This window comes from Miniopterus schreibersii (genome assembly GCF_964146895.1).
Source record: "Miniopterus schreibersii genome assembly, chromosome: 1".
Classification (NCBI taxonomy): Eukaryota; Metazoa; Chordata; class Mammalia; order Chiroptera; family Miniopteridae; genus Miniopterus; species Miniopterus schreibersii.
In genome coordinates, this window is record NC_138101.1 from 157703873 (window position 1) to 157724205 (window position 20333).

General features: G+C 43.2%; 1 protein-coding gene across 3 annotated transcripts in view; it reads right to left on the reverse strand.

The window, feature by feature from the left end:
- Positions 1 to 20333, reverse strand: part of RORA (RAR related orphan receptor A) — a gene marked incomplete at its 5' end in the record, with an annotated part of 669505 nt that overhangs the window by 72414 nt on the left and 576758 nt on the right. Inside the window, one exon of one of the 3 annotated variants that reach the window (XM_081159585.1) lies at positions 16815 to 16984. The exons of the other annotated variants lie outside the window; for them this stretch is intronic. Coding sequence (XP_081015711.1) covers positions 16815 to 16845 — 31 coding nt within the window. Of the gene's footprint in view, positions 1 to 16814; positions 16985 to 20333 lie in introns of those variants that run through there. 3 annotated transcript variants of the gene reach the window in all.

The window sequence follows — 20333 nt, forward strand, 5'->3', positions numbered from 1 at the left end:
GGAAAGGTTAGACTTTCATACATTCAATTAGTATAATGGAACTGCTTCTCACAAGGGCCTGGTAAGCTACTGGAAGGCTCAGCCTTGTTGACACACCCGAGGTGCCGATGGATATCTGGGCAAAACTCCCTCCTCTTGGCGAGGGTCTGAGGGAGTGTGAATGATGGGCCCAGGTGATGGTCCCATCACTTGCATGGTGGCAGGACCTGTGAGGGCTTTCTGTCGCTACACACAGTAATAAAATTCCCCAAAGTGCCCACATCAGTGGCCAATAGCTCACATCTACCAGGAGCAGGGACCGCTCTGGAAGTTGTACTAACTGTACAAAATATTTTTTTCTCAGGACAAGTCCAAACTGAAAAGACAAATGGCAGTGATTTTAACCACTATTTTTGCTAACGTAGGTTGCAGATGATTAAAGATAAATCATAAAGCCTCTGTAAACCACCATTTTATGCCAAATCTGTGTGTTAAAAAAGAAAACAACAAAAACTCTAAAAATGTAACATCAGCAATGGCCATTAACAATGAAGATATTATAAAGAAAATGGGGGTTAGGAAATTTAAACTCATGTCTGAAAGTGATTTGTTTGATATATAATTCATGACTTATTTGATAAACCTGTCTATATGTAAGGCCCCTTCTATTGCTACCTTGTGCTTTGTCACAAAATCTTCTCTGTCCCACAGAGTAAATTGTAGAACAATGGTTCTCAAATGTTCTGGTGTCTGGATCCTTTTATGCTCTTAAAAACCCCAAGGAACTTATATTTATGTGGGTTCTATATCAATAATTGCTGTGTAATCAATTAAAACCGAGAACAAAAAACGTTTATATATATTTAATTTTTTAAAAATAGCAATAACTCATTATATGTTAACATAAGTTACTTCTATGAAAAATAAATAATTTTTTATTTTATATTTTTACAAATCTCTTGAATAGAAAGGTGGATTCTCATATCTGCTTCTGCATTCAGTCTCTTGTGTTTTTTTGTTTGAAGGTTATGAGGGAAACCTGGCCTCACAAAGACATGTGACTGGAAAGGGAGGAACATTTGAACAGTTTTTCAGATAGTTTTGGATATTCTTGTTTGATACTACCCCAAAACTCAACAAGTTGTAGAGATTCTTAAAGGTTAACTGGAATATACAATCTGAAACCATATCAGTAGTTTTTTGTACTCTGTGACACTCAAGCACATTGGTATATTCTGTACCTTGAAAGAATCTTTTGCCCATGCATGTTTTTTTTTTATAATAGCATGCATTGGTCACTTGGAAACTATTAGTTCACTGAGTCAGGTAGCTCTTCCAGATGGTCACATATGTCGTTACCAAATATGATCATATCAAGTAATCACATTTATTAATATCACCACAGAAATCATCAGAAAACTCTTTAAATACTGGGAAGCTGTCAAGTTCATGGAATTGGATACAAGTGTTCCAAAATTCTAATATTTGCCTGAAAGCTGGGATTTATTGGCAATAAATACTGCCAACTGTTTTTTTCCTATTTTTTTAAAATTTATTTCAGAGACAGGAAGGGAGAAGGAGAGAGAGATAGAAACATTAATGATGATAGAATCACTGATCAGCTGCATGCCCCCTACTGGGGATTGAGCCTGCAACCCGGGCATGTGACCTGGCATGGAATCGAACTGCAACCTCCTGTTTCATAGGTCAACACTCAACCACTGAGCCACACCGGCCAGCCTCTGCCAACTATTTTTCTTTTCTTTTTTTAAATTAAAAAAATTTTTTAAAAAATTTTTGTTTAAAATATTACAAATGTCCCTTTTTCTCCCCAATGACCCATTCCACCCCGCCCCACCCCCCTCCCCAGTCCCTCTCCACACCTTTGTCCTGTCCTTGGGTTGTGCATATATGAGTATAAATTCTTTGGTTAATCTCTCCCCCTCCACCCACCCACCCTCCTCCATCCCTCTGACATTCATCAGTCTGATCCATGCTTCCATGTCATTGAATCATTTCTGTTCATCAATTTATTAATTTCTTTAGATTCCACATATAAGTGAGATCATGTGATGTTTGTCTTTCTCTGCCTGGCTTATTTCGCTTAGCATAATATTCTCTAGGTCCTTCCATACTGTCCCAAATGGTACAAGATCCTTCTTTTTTAGAGCTGCATAGTATTCCATGGTGTAAAAAAAAACACAGTTTTTTTTGATCCAGTCATCTACTGATGGGCACTTAGGCTGTTTCCAGATCTTAGCTGTTATAAATTGCGCTGCTATGAACATAAGGGTGCATTATATTCTTTCTGATTAGTTCTGCTAACTATTTTTCTTGAAATGATAGGCTCACTGGGTTCATTTTTGAGAAAATGCATGATATATATATACTTAAGACTGAATAACCACAGTCAGCCGTTCTGGTAAGTAAAATGGCATTCCGTTCAAAAAGCAGCAGCTCTTAGCTCAGACAATGGTACAAGCACTGTTCCCTGGAGACAAGCATCGTACTCCAGTGTGGCGCAGAAGTGCTCTATGTGCTTTATAAGTACTTCCTAGTTTGTCATAAAGAATATTAAAAAGACTTGTACTCAAGGGTCAAAATTTAATCAACTTAATAATTTTTACTGCTTCATCAAGGACATTCTCAAATGAACCTGGTGATGTGTTGTTAACAGCAAGTCCATAGTAATAATGAACACAAACAACTACCAGTACAAGTTGGTGTAGCTGTCTGAATTCCCACAAAGGTGCCAGGAATTTTATGCACCAATGCTTCGGCACTATTAATGCAAATGGTCAGCACAATAAAAAAGCAAATAATATCTTAGTGTTGTTATGCAAAAAGTTTTTAATCTCTTGGAACCCCAGAAAGGGTCTTGGGGAAACCCCAGGGGTGCATGGATCAACGCTGAGGACCACGGCTGCAGAGGAATAGTAACAGTATAAATCCACTCTAATCTGCTCCATGCTCAAGTCCTTGTGGAGTTCACGTAAAGAAGATTTAAAAGGTTTATTTCTGTCTCCACCCTCTTGCCCTCCCTGCTTAAAAAAAAAAAAAATTCCATTGTGGCAATTCAACATAAATTGTGTGTATAGAACAAAGAAATTGCAGCACTCTTGATTTCATCAGCATTTTTCTCCCTAACAAAGAAAGCTACTCTAACAAGCTATTGGGAAAACTATCATGAGTTATAGGAAATATGACACGCTTAGACCCCCTCTGCCCCATCTAAATCCCAACCCTCCCCAAATCTTTTACTTCGGGGGTATTTTGGATGAATTCTTAGTAGTGTCCTCAGAAATAATTGGGTGTCCTAATTCAGCCACATGCAAATTAATGCTCCCCTAAAGAGGCCTTATTATAATTTCCAACTCTTGATGTCTACACAATCCCCTATAGTTCTTCAACTTCTTGCTTTCTAACTTCTGTTTACCGATGCACTACTTTTGTCAGCTCAGTATAGCATCAATTAGTAACACAGTTGTGTTTATTAGGTCCCCCTAGAGCCTTGAGAAAGCTGCTTTGTATTTATTAATGACTACACAGAGCACTACTATTTTTCAATAGCATTTAAAAATGAGTAAATTACTGAAGATGAACTATAAAAGAACTTCAAATTTCAAAGGCAAGCAAAAGAAAAGCACATTATTTCAAACCACCCATAATACTTGCATGGTTAATTTTATTTTCAAGAGAGGGGTGGGAGTCCAATCCAGACTCTTCTTCCTGTTCTACTTTTGGCATTTTGGTGTACAGGCCATTTGATTTAGAGAACTGAGGCAAAGATCTGGTGATTAATTAAGAGCCGGTTTAACAGGTCTAAATTTCATTATCACACACACCTGTTAAGTAATGCGCACCTGAATCAGCAAAAATCCACCCACAAGGTTAATTTTAAAGAATTTAAAAACAAGCGAGAAAGAGAGGGTGGGGGGGAATGAGGGAGAGAAAGAGAGAGAGGAGAGGAGTTAAGTCCACAAATTTAGGTCCAGTATTATGTTCTCAAGCATAATTCAAAACAATCCACTTCAGCTTGAAGTGTACCCCAGATGTACTCTCTTTATTTTGCAAATAATTCCCTGTACTATGTTAGGTGAAGTCAGAGCTGCCCACACTGGTACAGAATCCGCTAGTTAAGGAAACCAGAGAGACCCATCTCTCCTGCGATGACTCCTTCCTAACCAAACTTAAAGTGATGGGGAGCAATTACGGCACTCGTTTGCCTGCCTTTATATTCGTGGTCATTTATGAAATGAAGTCGCTGATCTGCAAAAATCACTTTGCATTCATGAAAGGAGCTCTGGGAGCTCCCCCTGAGCATCTGGCTATGAGGCAGAAATATACCTCAGTGCACTTCCTTTGTCTTGCGCTCCCTCTTTGATGTGCAAGTCACTGGTGGAGTAAGCTGTGATCGCTTTGATGTTGAACTTCTAGATTTTATTGTTACTAGCATGCCTACAAGGAGAGCTGTCAGTCATTTCTTACATCTGAACAACCCATGTTTCTTTACAGCACCTCTTTTACAAGCATCAATCCTTAAATACATGTTTTCACATTCCTGCTGATTACCACACTCTCTTTGTTGGGGGAGGGCTGTGCTCGAATATAACTACAGCACCCACATTTTCTGTAAACACCCTGAGGCGTCATCAGATGGCTGGTAACCAACCTTCTTCAATGAGAGAAGCCTGCGTGCAAAACATATTTCTAGCAAATGAAAACATTCTAAAAATGCCTAAGCCATCTTAACAGTCAAAATGAGTAGTTTAGTCAATATTTCCCCTAAGCAGCCATTGAAATCACATAGAAACTTCCAAGCCACTTTAAAAGGGATTCTGAATGAAACAGCAGCAGGGGGCTCGGAAAGTCTGCCAAAACTCTGAGACATCTTAACTCATCTTAAACAACTTTGTTCCTCTACAGTGGTGGAAATAGAACGCTTCTGTTCTACACGATTTTGCTTGTGATAAAAACATTGCTTTTGAAACAGATTTCTGCCAAACCGATTATTTTGTTAAACAGTCTCATTTTCAGAAGGTGCTTGCTCTTATGGATGCAACTTAAGTAAGAGGAAGACGGCTGTTCATAATTTTAAGGATGTGCATACAACGCGTGTACAATTTCTGAAGTACAAACATGCAAAATAGGCAATATGCTCATCTTTAAAAATCTCTTGTTGAAAAAGACAAGGCTCTAATTTCTTTTACCGGTTCCCATCAGATTTACTTTTCAAACTACTTTATCACTTCTGGAACTGCTGAATATTATCAAACCCCGCTGGGAGATTCCAGACAAAGAGAAAATAAAGCTAAGGTGCTTACATCACACCATGCTGGTTTATAATGAATTGTTATCTTTCCAAGTAAATGTTTCAATGAAACCCAAGTTTTGAGAGATACCAGGTGTCAACTGAGGAAGCACAGTGATATTTTTCATGACAGAGCTTAGTTTTGTTAAGCACTGTCATGAAAAATATCTTTCATCTTTTTATAAGATGGCAAACACAGGAGATACCCTGTTTCTGCTTAATAATAAACTCCAAACAATATGTATTAGGAAAGAATCAATTTCTCTGGGTTTCTGGCCTGGAATATTTATTAAGGAATAAAATTACTGTGGTGTGCAATTGTTAAGACTACTCCAGGTTTTCCATTTTTAAACAACCTCCCTACCCCCAACTGCCTGGGTTTTAACTCAACCATCAAAAATGGAAAAAAAGGCTTTGGGCTAGAATTGGATAAATAAGGTATGACTGTAATTTACAAAAACTAAGAATGGGCATATTTGTTATTAATATTAATGAAAGTTTGTTTGTTCTTTAATTTGTTTAAATAGTTGGCAAAAAGTATTCACCTCTTTTTACCTTAAATTTTCACCTCCAAAAGGAGCTGATTAGCTGATTGAAGGACCCATAGCAATTAGGGGTTGAGAAAGGGCATGAGGAAACCAGACGCTTTGCTTTCCTTTGTTCCTTCCAAGTCTTGAACTAGAAACCAGAGCCTTTTTCTGTTCTAATAGAAACATTTTCATAGAATGAAGGGGCTGGAAAAGATCTTGATAGCTATCCTGTCCAACCCTCTAATTTGACAAATGGGGAAACTGAACAATTGAGGCATCCTGACGATACTGGGTAGCAGACCTGGGAGGAGAACTCGTATGAGGGGGTTTCCACCATCCAACGCTGTTTCCCTGCACTAGAGACCATGACTCATGTGTAAAGTAAGGGTGTTGGACTTCAGGGGTTTTTCAAACAGAATCATCTGGGTAGCTTCAAAAATTACCAATAGTTGAGCCCTACCTAAGACCAATAAGATCAGAGCCTCTAGGGGCACAGCTTGGCTTGTGTATTTTTTAAAAGGTCTCTAGACAGTCTAATGTGCAGACAAGATTGAGAACTAAGAGACCAGATGACCTCTAAGTTCCCTTCTGGGACTATTGCCTAACATTCACCACTGGCTGGAAAAAAATTCTTGGACTCTGTTCCCTGATGTCCATCCATGAGGCCATAAACATTTCTAAGCCATTACACTGTTTTTATGTTGGCCTACCTGTTGTCACTATCTGCATTTATCTAGTTCAGTGATTTTTAAAAAAAATATATTGATGGATTGATTTTAGAGAGACAGGAAGAGAGAGAAAGAGGGAGAGAGAGGGAGAAAGAGAGGGGGAGGGAGGGAGACAGAAACTTCAATTTGTTGTTCCACTTATTTATGCATTCACTAGTTGATTCTTCTATGTGCCCTGACCAGGGATTGAACCCAAAAGCTCGGTGGATCAGGACGATGCTCTGACCAACTGAGCTACCCAGCCAGGGCTAGTTCAGCGATTTTTAACCGGTGTGCTGCAATACCTGACTATTTAGTCAGGGGCACTGACCTCTTTTCCCTAAGATTGTCAAATGAAAAAATGACAACAGCCAACACAACAATAGCTGTCCAATGTGAATGAATAAAAATTATACCTTTTTGTGTGTGAGATCGGCAACAAATATCATTTTTTGGTGTGCTACAGAATTTTAACTTAATTAGTAATTAATTTATGTGTGCCATGACTTGAAAAAGGTTGAAAAATGCTGATTTAGTTCATTTATGTGTCTCCCTTCTCCCATCAAAATGTACACTTGCGAAGCACAGAGAACAAGTCTGTGGCGTTCTCTGCGGCCCCCGCCCTGCGGCATCACCTCTGCCACAGTCAAGGGATAAGCTCACAACCATTTTCCAAAGAAAGAAGGGTCCGGAGTTGCCATGTGGAAGTTGCCCTCCTCCACGTAAACCAGAGCTGTTCTGCTTTTCCTCTTTCACCAGGCCAGACTCTAAGCTGCAGGACGGCTGCGCTGTATATGCCTCATTCAGATTTCGCCACCTTCAGTGCCCTGGACGTGGGCAGATACACTCCATGTGCTCAGGGCCTGAGAAATGCCATCTTGTAAGTAGGAAGCACTGACGAGCTTGCAGGGCACTGAAACCTTTACTTTGTTGCTGAAAAAAGCAACATAAAAAAGACATCACTGTTTCCACTGGGGTTGGCCTTGACTCGCAGCATGATCCCCAACCTGCCCCCACTTAGTGGTCACAGTGGTGGCAAAACCCAGCCCAGAGCTCACTGGCACGGTTTATGCAGAAAAGGAATACGGCCTTTGGAAAGTGTCACAGGCACCTCCAGCACCAGAGCAACCTCAGGGTCCCCTCCTGTTTGGATCATTTGGGGTAACAGAATTTTTTTTAAGAGCAGAAATTATACCCTTTGCAAAGTATTTTCTTTTAAAAAAAAAAAAAATTTAAATTGAGTTTTAGAGAGAGAGGAAGGGAGAGGGAGAGAAAGAAACATGGATGTGAGAGTGAAACATCCATCGGCTGCCTCTTGCACCCCCCCCCCCCCCCCGGGATGGAGCCCTGAAACCTTTCGGTGCACAAGACGATGCCCAACCAGCTGAGCCACCCTGGTCAGGGCTGGGGGAACAGATTGAAGTCTGCCCACTTCCTTTTACTTGCTGGTTGATAGCAAGGCTAAAATAGCCAGAAGAATGTCTGAAGTGTGTTAAGAACATCCAGATAATGGCAGAAACTGCTCATGATGGGCGCCTCTTCAACTCTGAAGGAGATTTCAGTGGACTAGAGGGAAGCTTATGCTTCCCCTAAAAATAGTTACCTTTCCGAGCTTTACTTTCCTCACTAGTAAGAGGAGAGGGTTAGACCAGAGCAGTGGTGCCCAAACCTGTCTGATCTTCAGTCACCAGAGGAGCTTTTACTAATTCAAATTCCTTGGCCTGACCCCAGACCATAGCAAGCAGGGTCCGTGCAGGGGATGGAGAACAGGCGTTTATTTTTGAAATGCTACCTAGTTGAGCATGAAGATCAATGGTGTTTGGAAACGGCCGAAGGGCTGGAGGAGTCCAGCGCCCATCCAGCGCTGACAGGCAGGTACGGGGTTTCACAGAGGGAGCTCTGAGGCCGCCCAAACCTGAGACGCTTTTCAAATACAGGGCTTCCTGGGGGAGGAAGGCCGGACGGCAGAAGAGACGGCGGAGACGGAAGAACCCGGCTCTCTCGGGGTGGGACCTGGGAACGTGCTTTTGGAACTCTCCGGGTTACGGGTTGTACGATCAAGTTTCAGAACCACTGCTTTAGGCAGGATTTTAGAGCCTACCTACGGCTTATTTAGAAGGAAATCATGGTCACACATTGGTATATGGATGGGCTTTATCCAATTACGTTAACATTTCATTGCATGTCGCAAGCTCTCCTTTGTTTTAAATGGCATGTGGCTTATGGACACTGCAAACCTATAAGCCCGTAGTCTTGAAGCAGCCTCCTCTGGTTAAGCGTGGCTGCCAACTTCTCAGTGCATTTTTTAAACGCTGATTCATGGTTTACGAGACACGATTAGAAGGAAGTTCTCTCAATTCTATTATAAAAGTACACAAGTGGCACCTGAATCACCTAACACACAGTAGGCACTTAATATCTGCTCAAACAATTTATTTGATTATTTATACCCAGTGTGGTATAGAAGATGTGACACGAGATAAACAAATAAGAGAAGAAAAAAAAACCAACAACTGAAAAATGAAAATAACATGCTGTGAGAGAGAATATTTCTCACGTGGTGAGAGAATCACACTTCTGGGTGGCACATCTTGAAAAACAGTTTGCTTCAAGAACTGATCTGAAACTTAACCACAAGTCCTCACTTGTGAACCACCATCTCATTTCTATGCTGGAAAGGTCTGAACGGCAGGTTTTCCTTGCGTTCCCCCTGCCCTCACTTGTTTTTCACGTAAAGAGGCCATTTCATCTTTCCAGTGGGGACCAGTGATCACTGTTGGCCTCTGAGATCCCGGTGACCCCCTGTCATTCTCATTACCCTGGTTTTTCTTGCTCAGCTCAGAAGCCTGGAGTCCCGGGCAGTGCAAAAGTCATGTAAGCCTGTGATCTCAGTCCTCTGGGTGGCACCAGGACAGATGATATTGAAGGAAACGGAAGATCAACACTTGTTTCTCTGATTCCAACACAGAAATAAGATTGTTTTATAACTTTCACACCATTAAGATCTCAACCCACAATTCACTTGTATTATCTATTTATCCTAAAAATTACACAGGCGGATGCTTATCACCACTTTGTGAAGAGTTTTAAAGTATAAACTATATAATGTTCTAAAAACCTATGTAACACGTGTGCTATGTCTTTGGCAAGTTGCATATACTTACAACGAACCAAATGACCTAACTGTAAGTTTTCAGAAACCAAGGGGTTAATAGTTTTGCATCCATGTTTAAAATTGTTGTCTTGCCAAAAGCACCTACAATAGTTTACTTCTTTCTAAATGTTTACCTTTTCGGAAGAAAAATGCTTTAGATTTAAAAAGAGAAAATGCTGGATTTCTCTGATCAAAATGACAGTCTTTTTAAACAACATATTTGAGGGTAGCGGGATAAAACTGAAGTCACAACTCTAAAAAAACAAAACGGGTTACCATAAAGGTAAAAATGTGCGTCTACTTACAAACCAAATCTCATTTAAAATTTAAAATTTAATATGGAGCCCAACAGAATTTTCTAAAAAAATTCCCTTCCTTCCTTCCAAGCAAACTTTTAAAATTCACGATCTCCCCCCACAGTTACATTTCTCATAACCACGTAAAATAATGAATTACACGTCTGAATCTGATCCCCAGAACAAATGAAAATAATTTCAACCTTTGACCTCTCCACTAGCCTGATGGGAAATTCATTGGCACCCTAATTACAGCTTTTAGCTTTCCATGAGTACCAACCACTAGAGGGCAGACTTATCTCAGCTCTGACACTACTTTGGGAAAAAAAAACACACATTTCATAAATGCTTCTAATGCTCCCTTAATTATTTTTTGCAAGATCTTTTATTTTCCTGGATATTTAACAGTCAACTTCAGTTTATCTAAAAGTATTCCTAAATAGGTCCAAGGTTCACTTTCACAAATTACAAGATCACAAAGACTGGGATGGTCTAAAGATACAGCCTAGCTGCTGTATTTTAAAATTTTAAAACAAAGTTTTAAAACCTTGACTCTTTACTCCACGGTGGGTTAAGTGCTGAGTCAATCATACCACAACTGGTCCTTGGGTTCCACTTTTGGCACAAAAATTTCGAGAGGTTCTAGACAAACTGAAGTGTGTTTGAGGAAGAAACTGACCAAGATTGTGGAAAGGCTGATTGTGAACACAGTCGAGTGGGGAGGAACAGCAAAGATTAAGGGTTAGAGGGGTGTGTGTGTGTGTGTTTCGTACTTAAGTCTTCAAATTACTGACAACCTTTCACATGAAAGATGGATTAAATGTGTTCTACACAGCCCCGAAAGAAAAGATCAGAACTAAAAGGAGAGACTTATGGTTGATATAAGAATTTTCTAATTCAAGATGAAATAAGCTACGTCTAACAATGGTGAGTTCCCCATCATAGGAGGTGTTCCGACATAACCAGATAATCAGTTGGCAGAAATCCTGTGGAGAGAAACCAAATGCCAATAGGAATGACTTTTAAGGTTTCTTCTCTCCGCAAGACTCTCCGAAATAATGCTTATTTGCTTTCAGACAAACATACCTCAAACCAGTCGCCAGAGAGGTAAACACCCATCAAGTGAGAAATGAGCTTTTGCAGATCTATCTACTTGGAAACTTTTATTCCTCATGTGATTTTCTAAAAGATAACAGATTTCTCAAGAGTGTGTCTACAACCATGCCCCTCAGCTGTCACGGAAACAACCAGGACTCTCAAGCCCAAGGACTCTAGAGATTTCTACTGCATTAAGGCATATTACAATGAGAAGACAGATGCATTTGTGAATGCTCCTTTGCCTAAAGATAAGTGGGATATACAGATAAATCTCTAGCTCAATGCTATCACAATGAAGACAGGAGACACAGGTTAGCTGTACTTCACGGCATTCGGCATTTTTAAGGAAAGTACAGGAAGGCTTACATTTCACCCAGATCCTCTTATAACAAGTGGACTTAATGAAAATCATGGATGAAGAGAGCTAATGATAAGCAAATAAGAATAACTCCATTTGTACCAAATTGATTTTATTAAATAGTAATTTAAGGATATTAGGCTCAGCAAAGCATTACATAATTGAATCTATTTTTTCCCTTATAAATGCCAGAGTTATAATTTCCACTAACTAGAGACAAAGTTATATCCAGGACATTTTCACAGCTTCCTCCAGGGGAGGCAGAGTGAAGACAGTAGAAATTAGGGCTCTAGTCTTCACTTCACCACCTATCAGCTGGAAGAGGTTGGCTACGGCACAGCGTATAACCTCGGGGAGCCTCAGTTTCTCCAACTAAAAAACAGGACGGTCTCGATGACTTCCCAAGGAGGAGTAAACGAGATAAAAATGTTTGTAAACCGTAAAGCACAGAACAAACATAGATTAACATCACCCCTCTATTTATGTATAAAATGCCTAGTAAACTTCAGAGACAATGAAATCTAAAGCAAAATATGAAATCACTGGCCAACCTAGGGAGTGGGCTTGACATTCCTTTTTATACAGGAGCAAAGATTTATAGCGCCTCCTTTTAAGGTGACAACGAGGCTAGCAAATGCCAAATCCAGAAATAAAAAGATTTCAACTGTTTTCTTGCATTTTGCCCGCTGGCTAATACATGCTATTAGCTGTCTTTGTAGACCTTTATCTCTGGACATAGAGCACTCCGACAATGCACAGAAAAACCATGTTCCTTTATGTCACACAACAATGACAGATACCAGAAGCTCTGACTCGAATCTCTAAGTCACGGACTCAAAGGCTGGTGCGCAAGGAGGTATTCTGTGTGGAGGAGCTGGAGCCGGGAAAGAGAACTTGTAAATCATTCCGCATATGATCTTTGAGATAGTGTCAAATGTCAGTTCACACCTGTGCTGTCACTGGTGGATGTCTCCCATTATTATTATTTTTAACGCAGAGAAACATAAACACGGTGTAGCTGCTCACTCCAAGCATCTAATTATCGTTTTTAAGGTTACTAAATGTGAAATACATAGGTTAAAGCAGCCTGATTTCTTATTAATAAACACTGTGAATATTTAGAATGCATGTAGAGAACATTTCTATGACAAAGTATTCTCAGAAGATTCGTTCCATACAATGGCTTTTACTAATCGCTAAAACAACTTAAGAGAATTTAAAAGAAACTGAACTCCAACTCTTCCTCTGCAGATCTATCATCTATCTATCTATCTATCATCTATCTATCTATCTATCTATCTATCTATCTATCTATCTATCTATCTATCTATCTATCTATCTATCATCTATATCTATCTATGTATCACCTATCTATCATCTATCTATCATCTATCTATCTATCATCTATCATCTATCTATCTATCTATCTATCTATCTATCTATCTATCTATCTATCTATCTATCTATCAATCTATCATCTATCTATCATCTATCATCATCTACCTACCTACCTACCTACCTATCCATCCATCCAGTCGCTTTTCCTCCCAGTAAATGGTCATTTGTAAGTACTGTTTTCTTAGGTGTCCCAGAGCAAATTACAAAGTGGCGGGGTGCTATTGCAGGTGGTTTGCAATTATCTACTTGCTGATCACACCTATTTTATTGTGGTTCACTTGGTTAGGAGGGAAAGGTGGGAGAAAAAGGAGTTTATGAGAATTATTAATATACTTATTAACTTATCTACATATATATTTTTAAAATATATATATTTAAGAGACTATTTCTATTTAGAGATTGTATGATTTTATAACTGGGCAGCATTTAAAGAAGTTTTATGGTTCTCAAATCAAATAGAAGGCAAAGTGGTTTACCTGACTACGATGTTGCTTTGTATTTCAGGTAATGCGACTGAAACACATAAAATCAAGAGGCTGCTTGTGAAAATGTTGCTTTTAAACTACTCTCTACTTCCCAGAGAATCTGAGCTCCCCCCTTCTCCTCTGGAAAAATGGATTCAGGGATCCTCTTTGTCTTTAAAAGAACTGACCCCTCCTCGCCGGATAAGCACTCTGCTCAGTGGCGCAGCCATCTGGGTTTCCTCTTTTCAAGATGGGGCCATCACCCTCTCCCAATCCTACCCATCAAAGGTCACAAAGATGGGTCAAAAACCCTAGCTACAGGATACCACTGACATGATGCTTGAAAAAACAACAACAACCAGGGGTAAAACCCAAAACTCATCTGGTAAAAAGAAAAGCCAAACTATTCAGAACTACAAAATCCAATTTATTGGCGCTGGAAATACTGCTAAGCATCCACATGCACAGTATTTTCAAGGTGGCAAAGGTGCCTTACGTTCGCACAGGAATTGTATTGGAAAAGACTCTACTATGGGACAGAAATTCCCCTTAAGCCTCCCCTTCACTCTCAAAACTCCACTTACGTGAACACAGGCTGAGCTCACCAGCAGCAAAGGGGCACAGAAGCTGCTGAAACCGAGGAAGCACTGGCACCTCCTTCGGCCCTGGGCTGCCGCCTGACATTTGGCCAACGCGCTTCCACGATGAGCAGAACAAGGGCTCCCCTGACTTTAAGTGTTGTCGCTGGCTCTCTCCATTTGCCCAAGAAGCAATCCAAATGGTATTGGAGTTTTGTTGTTAATTAAACAAAAACAAAACTGAAGGATGAGACTAAAGCTGCTCAAATGAAGATTTATTACGTCTAAGCATGAAACCACTTTAAGCCTAAACTTATTTGACAACTAACGCAGAGGAAGGATTTTCTTCTCTGGTGAGTTCAAAAGGCCTGATTTAATGATGTTTAAAAAACAACAGTAAATCAGCCAACAAAGAGAATGTTTCTCTTTTATGGTCGCTTGTTTCTCTACTTCCCCTTCCACATGCGAACCCGTACCAAAAGGCTATACTGTAAAGGGAGTTTGTGTTTTGCATGAAAAATCTAATTATACAAACTCTCTTACATATGGAACCAATTTAACTATTAATACTGCGAGGCAGTAGGGAAGTATTTAATATGATTCTGGGCCAGTTTCTTTTCCCTTTAAATCTGCTATGGAAACATTTACAGAATTCCTCATTTTCCCACAAACCATTTTTCCTTAGTTTAAATTTGCACTAAAGCAAGATAATCCCATTAAAACACAGGATGTTATGATATTGGGAATAAACTATCCTAATTATCTAGATGCATTATAATTGTTTCTCTCTCTCTCTCTCTCTCAGGCTTACTGAAAAACTGCATTGCCAGGACTTCTGAGCTACTTTTCTCGAAGCACAATACTACGAATCCATTATCTTATGGCAGCCAGAGGTCACTCCAAGACAAACGTGTGGGCTAAGCTTTTGGGGGATGGTGGTGGTGGTGCAATTTTCATAATTATATTAGTGAGGGATAGTATGGAAGTTCACTTTGTACTAGAAATACAGAAGCAAGAAAAGCCTATAAACTTAAATGTACTTTGTTTGGTTACTGTTCATTACAGGAAATAGTCTTAGCTTCTCACCCTTGTCCCAATCAACACAAATTACACTACGTAAAATGCATCAAGACTGGCACTGGCACCTCCCAAATAGCAAAATCTATTTTATAACTTAAAGGGGAGAAAAAAATGAAATAAAATGTCTGAACTACAAAGTATATATGAGTCATTTTATTCTTACAGCATTAACTAGACACAGGAAATTGAAGGAAAGTTTTGGGGGAGGGGGAGAGACGGAGCATAGATTTCTTTTACATAAAAGTCGGTAAGAAAATCTTAACATTTTTTTTCCTTCCAAAATGATTTTAAGTGCTTAAGAACGTGAGTCACAGGGAGGTTTCCTCTCTTCTACTTTATCAGTTGCATATTCTAAAACGGATCAAATTCTACTTCCCGCAAGCCACAAAAAAAAGATAGAAAATTTGCTGTGGGCACGCTGTAGAGAGAATTTCATTTCAAGCAGCTCATCTCAGCGTCCAGTACGTTTCGGCCTGTTAATAATTAATAAAAGAGATGCCACCCAATCTCTAGTGAAGAAAGGCAAAGCTCGGTGATCCGAAAGTAAGCCCAGCGCAGACAGCGAACTCTTGCCCTTCATCCTGGATTGCAACAAAACCTCAACCTAGCAAACATGTAACGAGCGGCGCCCGCGCGGACGGCGGAGCCCGCAGGACCGTCTGGATCTGCAAAAATGCTGCGCGTTAGGGGGGCCCTGGCCGCGGCAAACAGATGGGGCTCTAAATCCCCACTGGCGGCGGCCGGGTCCCGAGGCCGCTCGCGCAGATGATCTGAGCAGAGGACCTGCCGCTGCACGAGCGGGCAGCGTGCTGCGGGCCGAGCGTGTCTCGGGCTGTTTGCAACAGTCCCAGGAGCGCGTCGCGGTGTCTCCGGGCCGCACCGGCGACTTCCTGCACACCTCCAAACTTTGGCTTTCCCATTAGAAACTTCCTTGACTTGCCATGGTTTTTCTTCCTGCGCACCTGGGAGGACCTTTGGCTAGTCCTCTCGCCCACCGGTGCCCCTTGCCATCCTGCCACCAGCCTGGCTACGGAGTCCTGGTCGGGGCAGGGCGACGGCCGGTGCGCAGGCTTGGCTGAGACCAGCCCGCGCCCGTCGGCCCTCACCGCCGCCTAACCTCCACCGCTGCCCGCAAATCCACAACCCAAAGTACCAAGCTGGGGTGCGCTGCGGCTGCGGGCGGCCGCCGAGGGAGCCCTGGCACGCTCCGGGCGCCCGCCGCACTCGGGCCCGGGCACTTTCGGAGCGGCTGCGGCAGGACGCGGCGCGGACCCGCCGCACTTCCCGGGCGGGCGGGCGGCCGCTCCCGGCTGCTGGGCCGCCGAGGCTGGAGGGCGCGAGGCCTGGGGCGCTGACCAGTCCCCAGGGGGTGACATCGCGTCCGCGAGCGCGCACGGCCCGCCCGGCCCAGCCCGGCCGGGCCGCAGGGCCTCCCCTGAGTAGGCCGTAGCTGTCCGGGATGCGGGCCTTGGGGACCGGCCGCGGGTGCCCCCCAGCTTCCTCCGAGTTCCCCAGACCCTTCCTTCCCTTCCAGAAGCGCGGCGACTACGCGCAAAGTTTCTTCCGGGAGCCCCGGGAGCCGCGCCAGGTGCCGGCGGACCCGGGCAACTGACAGGAGCCGGACGGGGCGGAAGAGCGGGGTCCATCCCGCGCGCCTTTGCCCCCACAGGAGGCAGGCGGGTCCCGCGGCCCGGCTCAGGTGGCGCCGCCGCGGTGGCCCAGAAGGCCCCGGCGGGGCTCCCCGCCAGCCCGGGGCAGTACGTGCGCTCGGGCAGGCGCGCCCACCCCCCCCCTGCGCGCCCGCCTCCCCGCCCCCCGGAGCAGCCAGCCCACCCGGCCCCGGCGGGGCGCCCGGGCTCACCTTTCATCGCTGCGATCACAAAATACATCATTTAAGCCGCGGTGCGGAGAGCGCAGGGAGAGCGGATGGTCCGATCCCGGAGCCCCCTCTGCCGCCGCCGCGCCGCCGCCGCCCGAGCCACAGCAGCAGCTGCCGCAGCTGCCCGCCCGCCGAGAGCCATCCCGAGCCATAAGAGGCTCCATGTGACCGGCTGACATCACGGCCGCCGCTCTGTTTACACCGCGCCCCTCCGCTTCCTCCCCGGGCGGGAGGGGAGGCGGGAGGGAGGCGGGAGGCGGGAGGCCGGCGCGCCCGAGCGCCGCGCCCGCCCCGCCCCGCCCCGCCCCGCCCCCGCGGGCAGGTGAGCAGCGGCTGCGGGGCTGGCGCGACCGCGCCCCGCGCTGCCCGCCGCGCCCCCGGCCCGCGCCGCGGCCCCCGGCCTTCTCCACGCCGTGGCGAGCACCTGTGGCCGCCCGGCGCTTTCTCACGCAGCGCTCCGCGGACTCGCGCCCGACCGCTTTCTACCCCCAGCCCCCGGGGCGGCAGGCAGGCAACCCCACGCGGCTCTCCAGCTCCCTTCCCGTAGCCCCCAGGGGTGTTAGATGCTTTGGCCGGTTGGCGGAAAAGAGAGGTTTGGTCTGGGGAAGCGGTAGTCAGCGACAATACCCATTTTCCAGAGCGCCCCAGCTCTACTGACAGGTAGAGCCCTCTCCAGGGCCGCGCAGAACGCAGCCGTCGGGCCCACCTGGGGGAGTGAACTCCGCGCCTCCTAGGTCTTTCCCGAGAGTCTCAGGCCGGGCGGGGGAACTCCGCCCACCCAGACTCTGGTGACCCTCATCACTCCAACAACTGGGGTCCTAGTTTACGACTGCGGCTCTTTCCCCGGCCCAGTGCCCCCTCCCCCACCCGCTCCTCCAACCACTGATGCTGGGAAGAAGAGCTCCGGGCGCCGGCCAGCTTGAGCCGCTGAATTCCCAGGCTCTTCCACAGCTTGGGTTCCACCTCCGAGAGCCCATCCACAAATGGAAAGGGCTCTAGTTTTCACACTCTGAAAAGGAGACTCTGTGGTACTTTGGCCAGGAAACAAACAAAAGACCTCTAAAGGTCAACTTTGTGAATTTTAACTAGCAATTAAGACTTAATTCCCTACAAACTTTGAAGTTTGACCCTTTTCATTGGCTTTATGGAAACTTAAATCAGGACGTTATTATCAGATGAATCTCTTTACCGTGAATTTCAGATGCTACATATCCAGAGTCCGCATTATTTAAAATTTCATCAGGCGTGTCTGTAGTATTGAGCATAACAGGAAAAATTATCAAAAGCCAGGTTTTTATACCTACTATTGTTCCCTCAATTCTACTTTCTTTTCTGATGATCTGTTTCCATTTACAACTTAAAATATTAGATGGTTGTTTTTGCACTCATGGTGATTAAACAGATTCCTAGGATTTTTTCCCCATTAACTGAGTTGTCCTTGCCCCCAGAGCTGGGTTGTAATTTAAAACACACATAGACAATCAGCACTGCAGGAAGCTAGAATCACACACTGCCCACCCTAACCCCCTCTTCAAGGCAAAATATACACAGACCTCTGACTTAGGTCAAAAAATTTCATTGTACCTTAAATCAAGCCATAGCTTTATAAAAGTTTGATCTCAGCTAAAGTCATTCTAACACAGTTTTTCCTTTAGAATTTTTTTTTCCAAATAAAACCACAAAAATAAGAAAAGTCATAAAAATATGAAGCCAAGACCTACCCATGTTAACTCAGCTGTCCAGCCATAGCGAAATGGACAAGAGTTTCAAATGAATCAACCATACCCTCTGTGATATTTACAATTATGAAATTAAATCACACCATGTTCCCGTGATGCAACTGCATCCTGCAGTGAGGCAACACCCCTCAGTTACCCTGACACCCATCATTCATACTTGGTTCTTGATTTCCCTTGTGTAGAGGACGTTAGGAAGGAAGGCTAATGGCAAGCTATCCTATAGGTAGGTCCCAGGTACCATTTTTCTTTCCTTTATACTTGTTAAAGGATGGGAAACCATCAGAGAACGCATACTCATAGGTATGTTCTTCCATCCTCAGTACAAATGGATCCAGATCTACAACTCTGAAAATTCCCAATGTCACTCTCAAACAGTATCCTGTTTTAGAAAATAATGCCTTGAAAATGACCAAATCCATTAGCTCTAGCCTGCCTGTGAGACATCTGACTCCAAGGTAAATAGTCTTACATTACTAGTAATTGGTATTTATTTCCAGACCATTTCAAATGAAATCGGTAATCGGGAATGACATGTAATGTGACATGTGCTCCTGCAATTACATGTAGCAGAATCATTCAACCTATAGGGATGTCCCCAATAGAAATATAATCTCATAGTACTTATTTGAAATATTTACACATTGATACAACAAAGACATGTTCAGGATAATGTAACACTGACCTTGCCCTTTAGAAATGTATTTCTTTCTCATCCTACAACTAATGAGCAACAGAGTTGCAGATATTAAGTCTTAACCTTCCTGTGTGGTGAGATACTATTTGTAAACATGATTCTATGAAATGTCTCCAGCCTTTAACCCAGGGACTATTATTGTTCTTCAACACAGCGCTTTTGTAAAACCCCAAAACAAAAACAAAAAAACAAAAAAGAAGAAAAAAAGCCCTCTTGAAATACAATTTTCCTATGGAATGATAAGTCCTCAACCAAATAAATCAGTCAGGAATGAAAGGGTCCAAATCTTCCTTCCAGACTACCAAATTGGGGCCATGAATGTTGCACATTTCAGCACAGGCTTTTACCAACTATATATTAAAATGTAGGAATAATTATTTGGATTATATAAACGCTTATGGAATACCTCTAATGGGGGGAAACAGTGTTAAGCAATATATTCTTTCCATTAAAATTTATTTTACCAAGTGTTCTAAAAATATAGACTATTGTTTACATGAAGACAAACAGGATGGGAATTCTTTACCATGAATGGGATGATGTTATATGTTAATTTTCAATTCAAATGTTTCTATTGGCTAATCTTGGAAAAAGAGGGCACACATGTAATTCAACTCAGAGTCCTCTAGAGACGGGGACAGCTGCACATGGTGTCCCTGTGTGCTGGGTTTCACATTGGACCTGTCACTTAGCAGGGAAGTAGAGAGATGCTCTGATGCCAGGTTGCTCCCAAATGCCTGTGAGAAAAGCCTGCTGTATTTCTGCAGGGCTCTCAACTGGAGTATAATCGGTAAACTGGTGCCAATCTTTGCACTTTCAGAGGTTAAATAAAGAAATGGTACTTATTTTATGAGCGTATGTTTGTTTTTCTTACAGACAGGATCTGAGCTCGTGATATACCACCTTGAATCACGAGGGAGAATGGCGAACCGGTGGGTTGACAAATTTATCACAAGTTGGCAAGTGGCTTCTGTACAAAGATGATTTAAAAGTTTGCTGATGTACACGAGAGCATTTTGGCTCTGTGGCTCTGTCTTACCCAGGCCCTGATTCTCTCTCTCCAGTGCG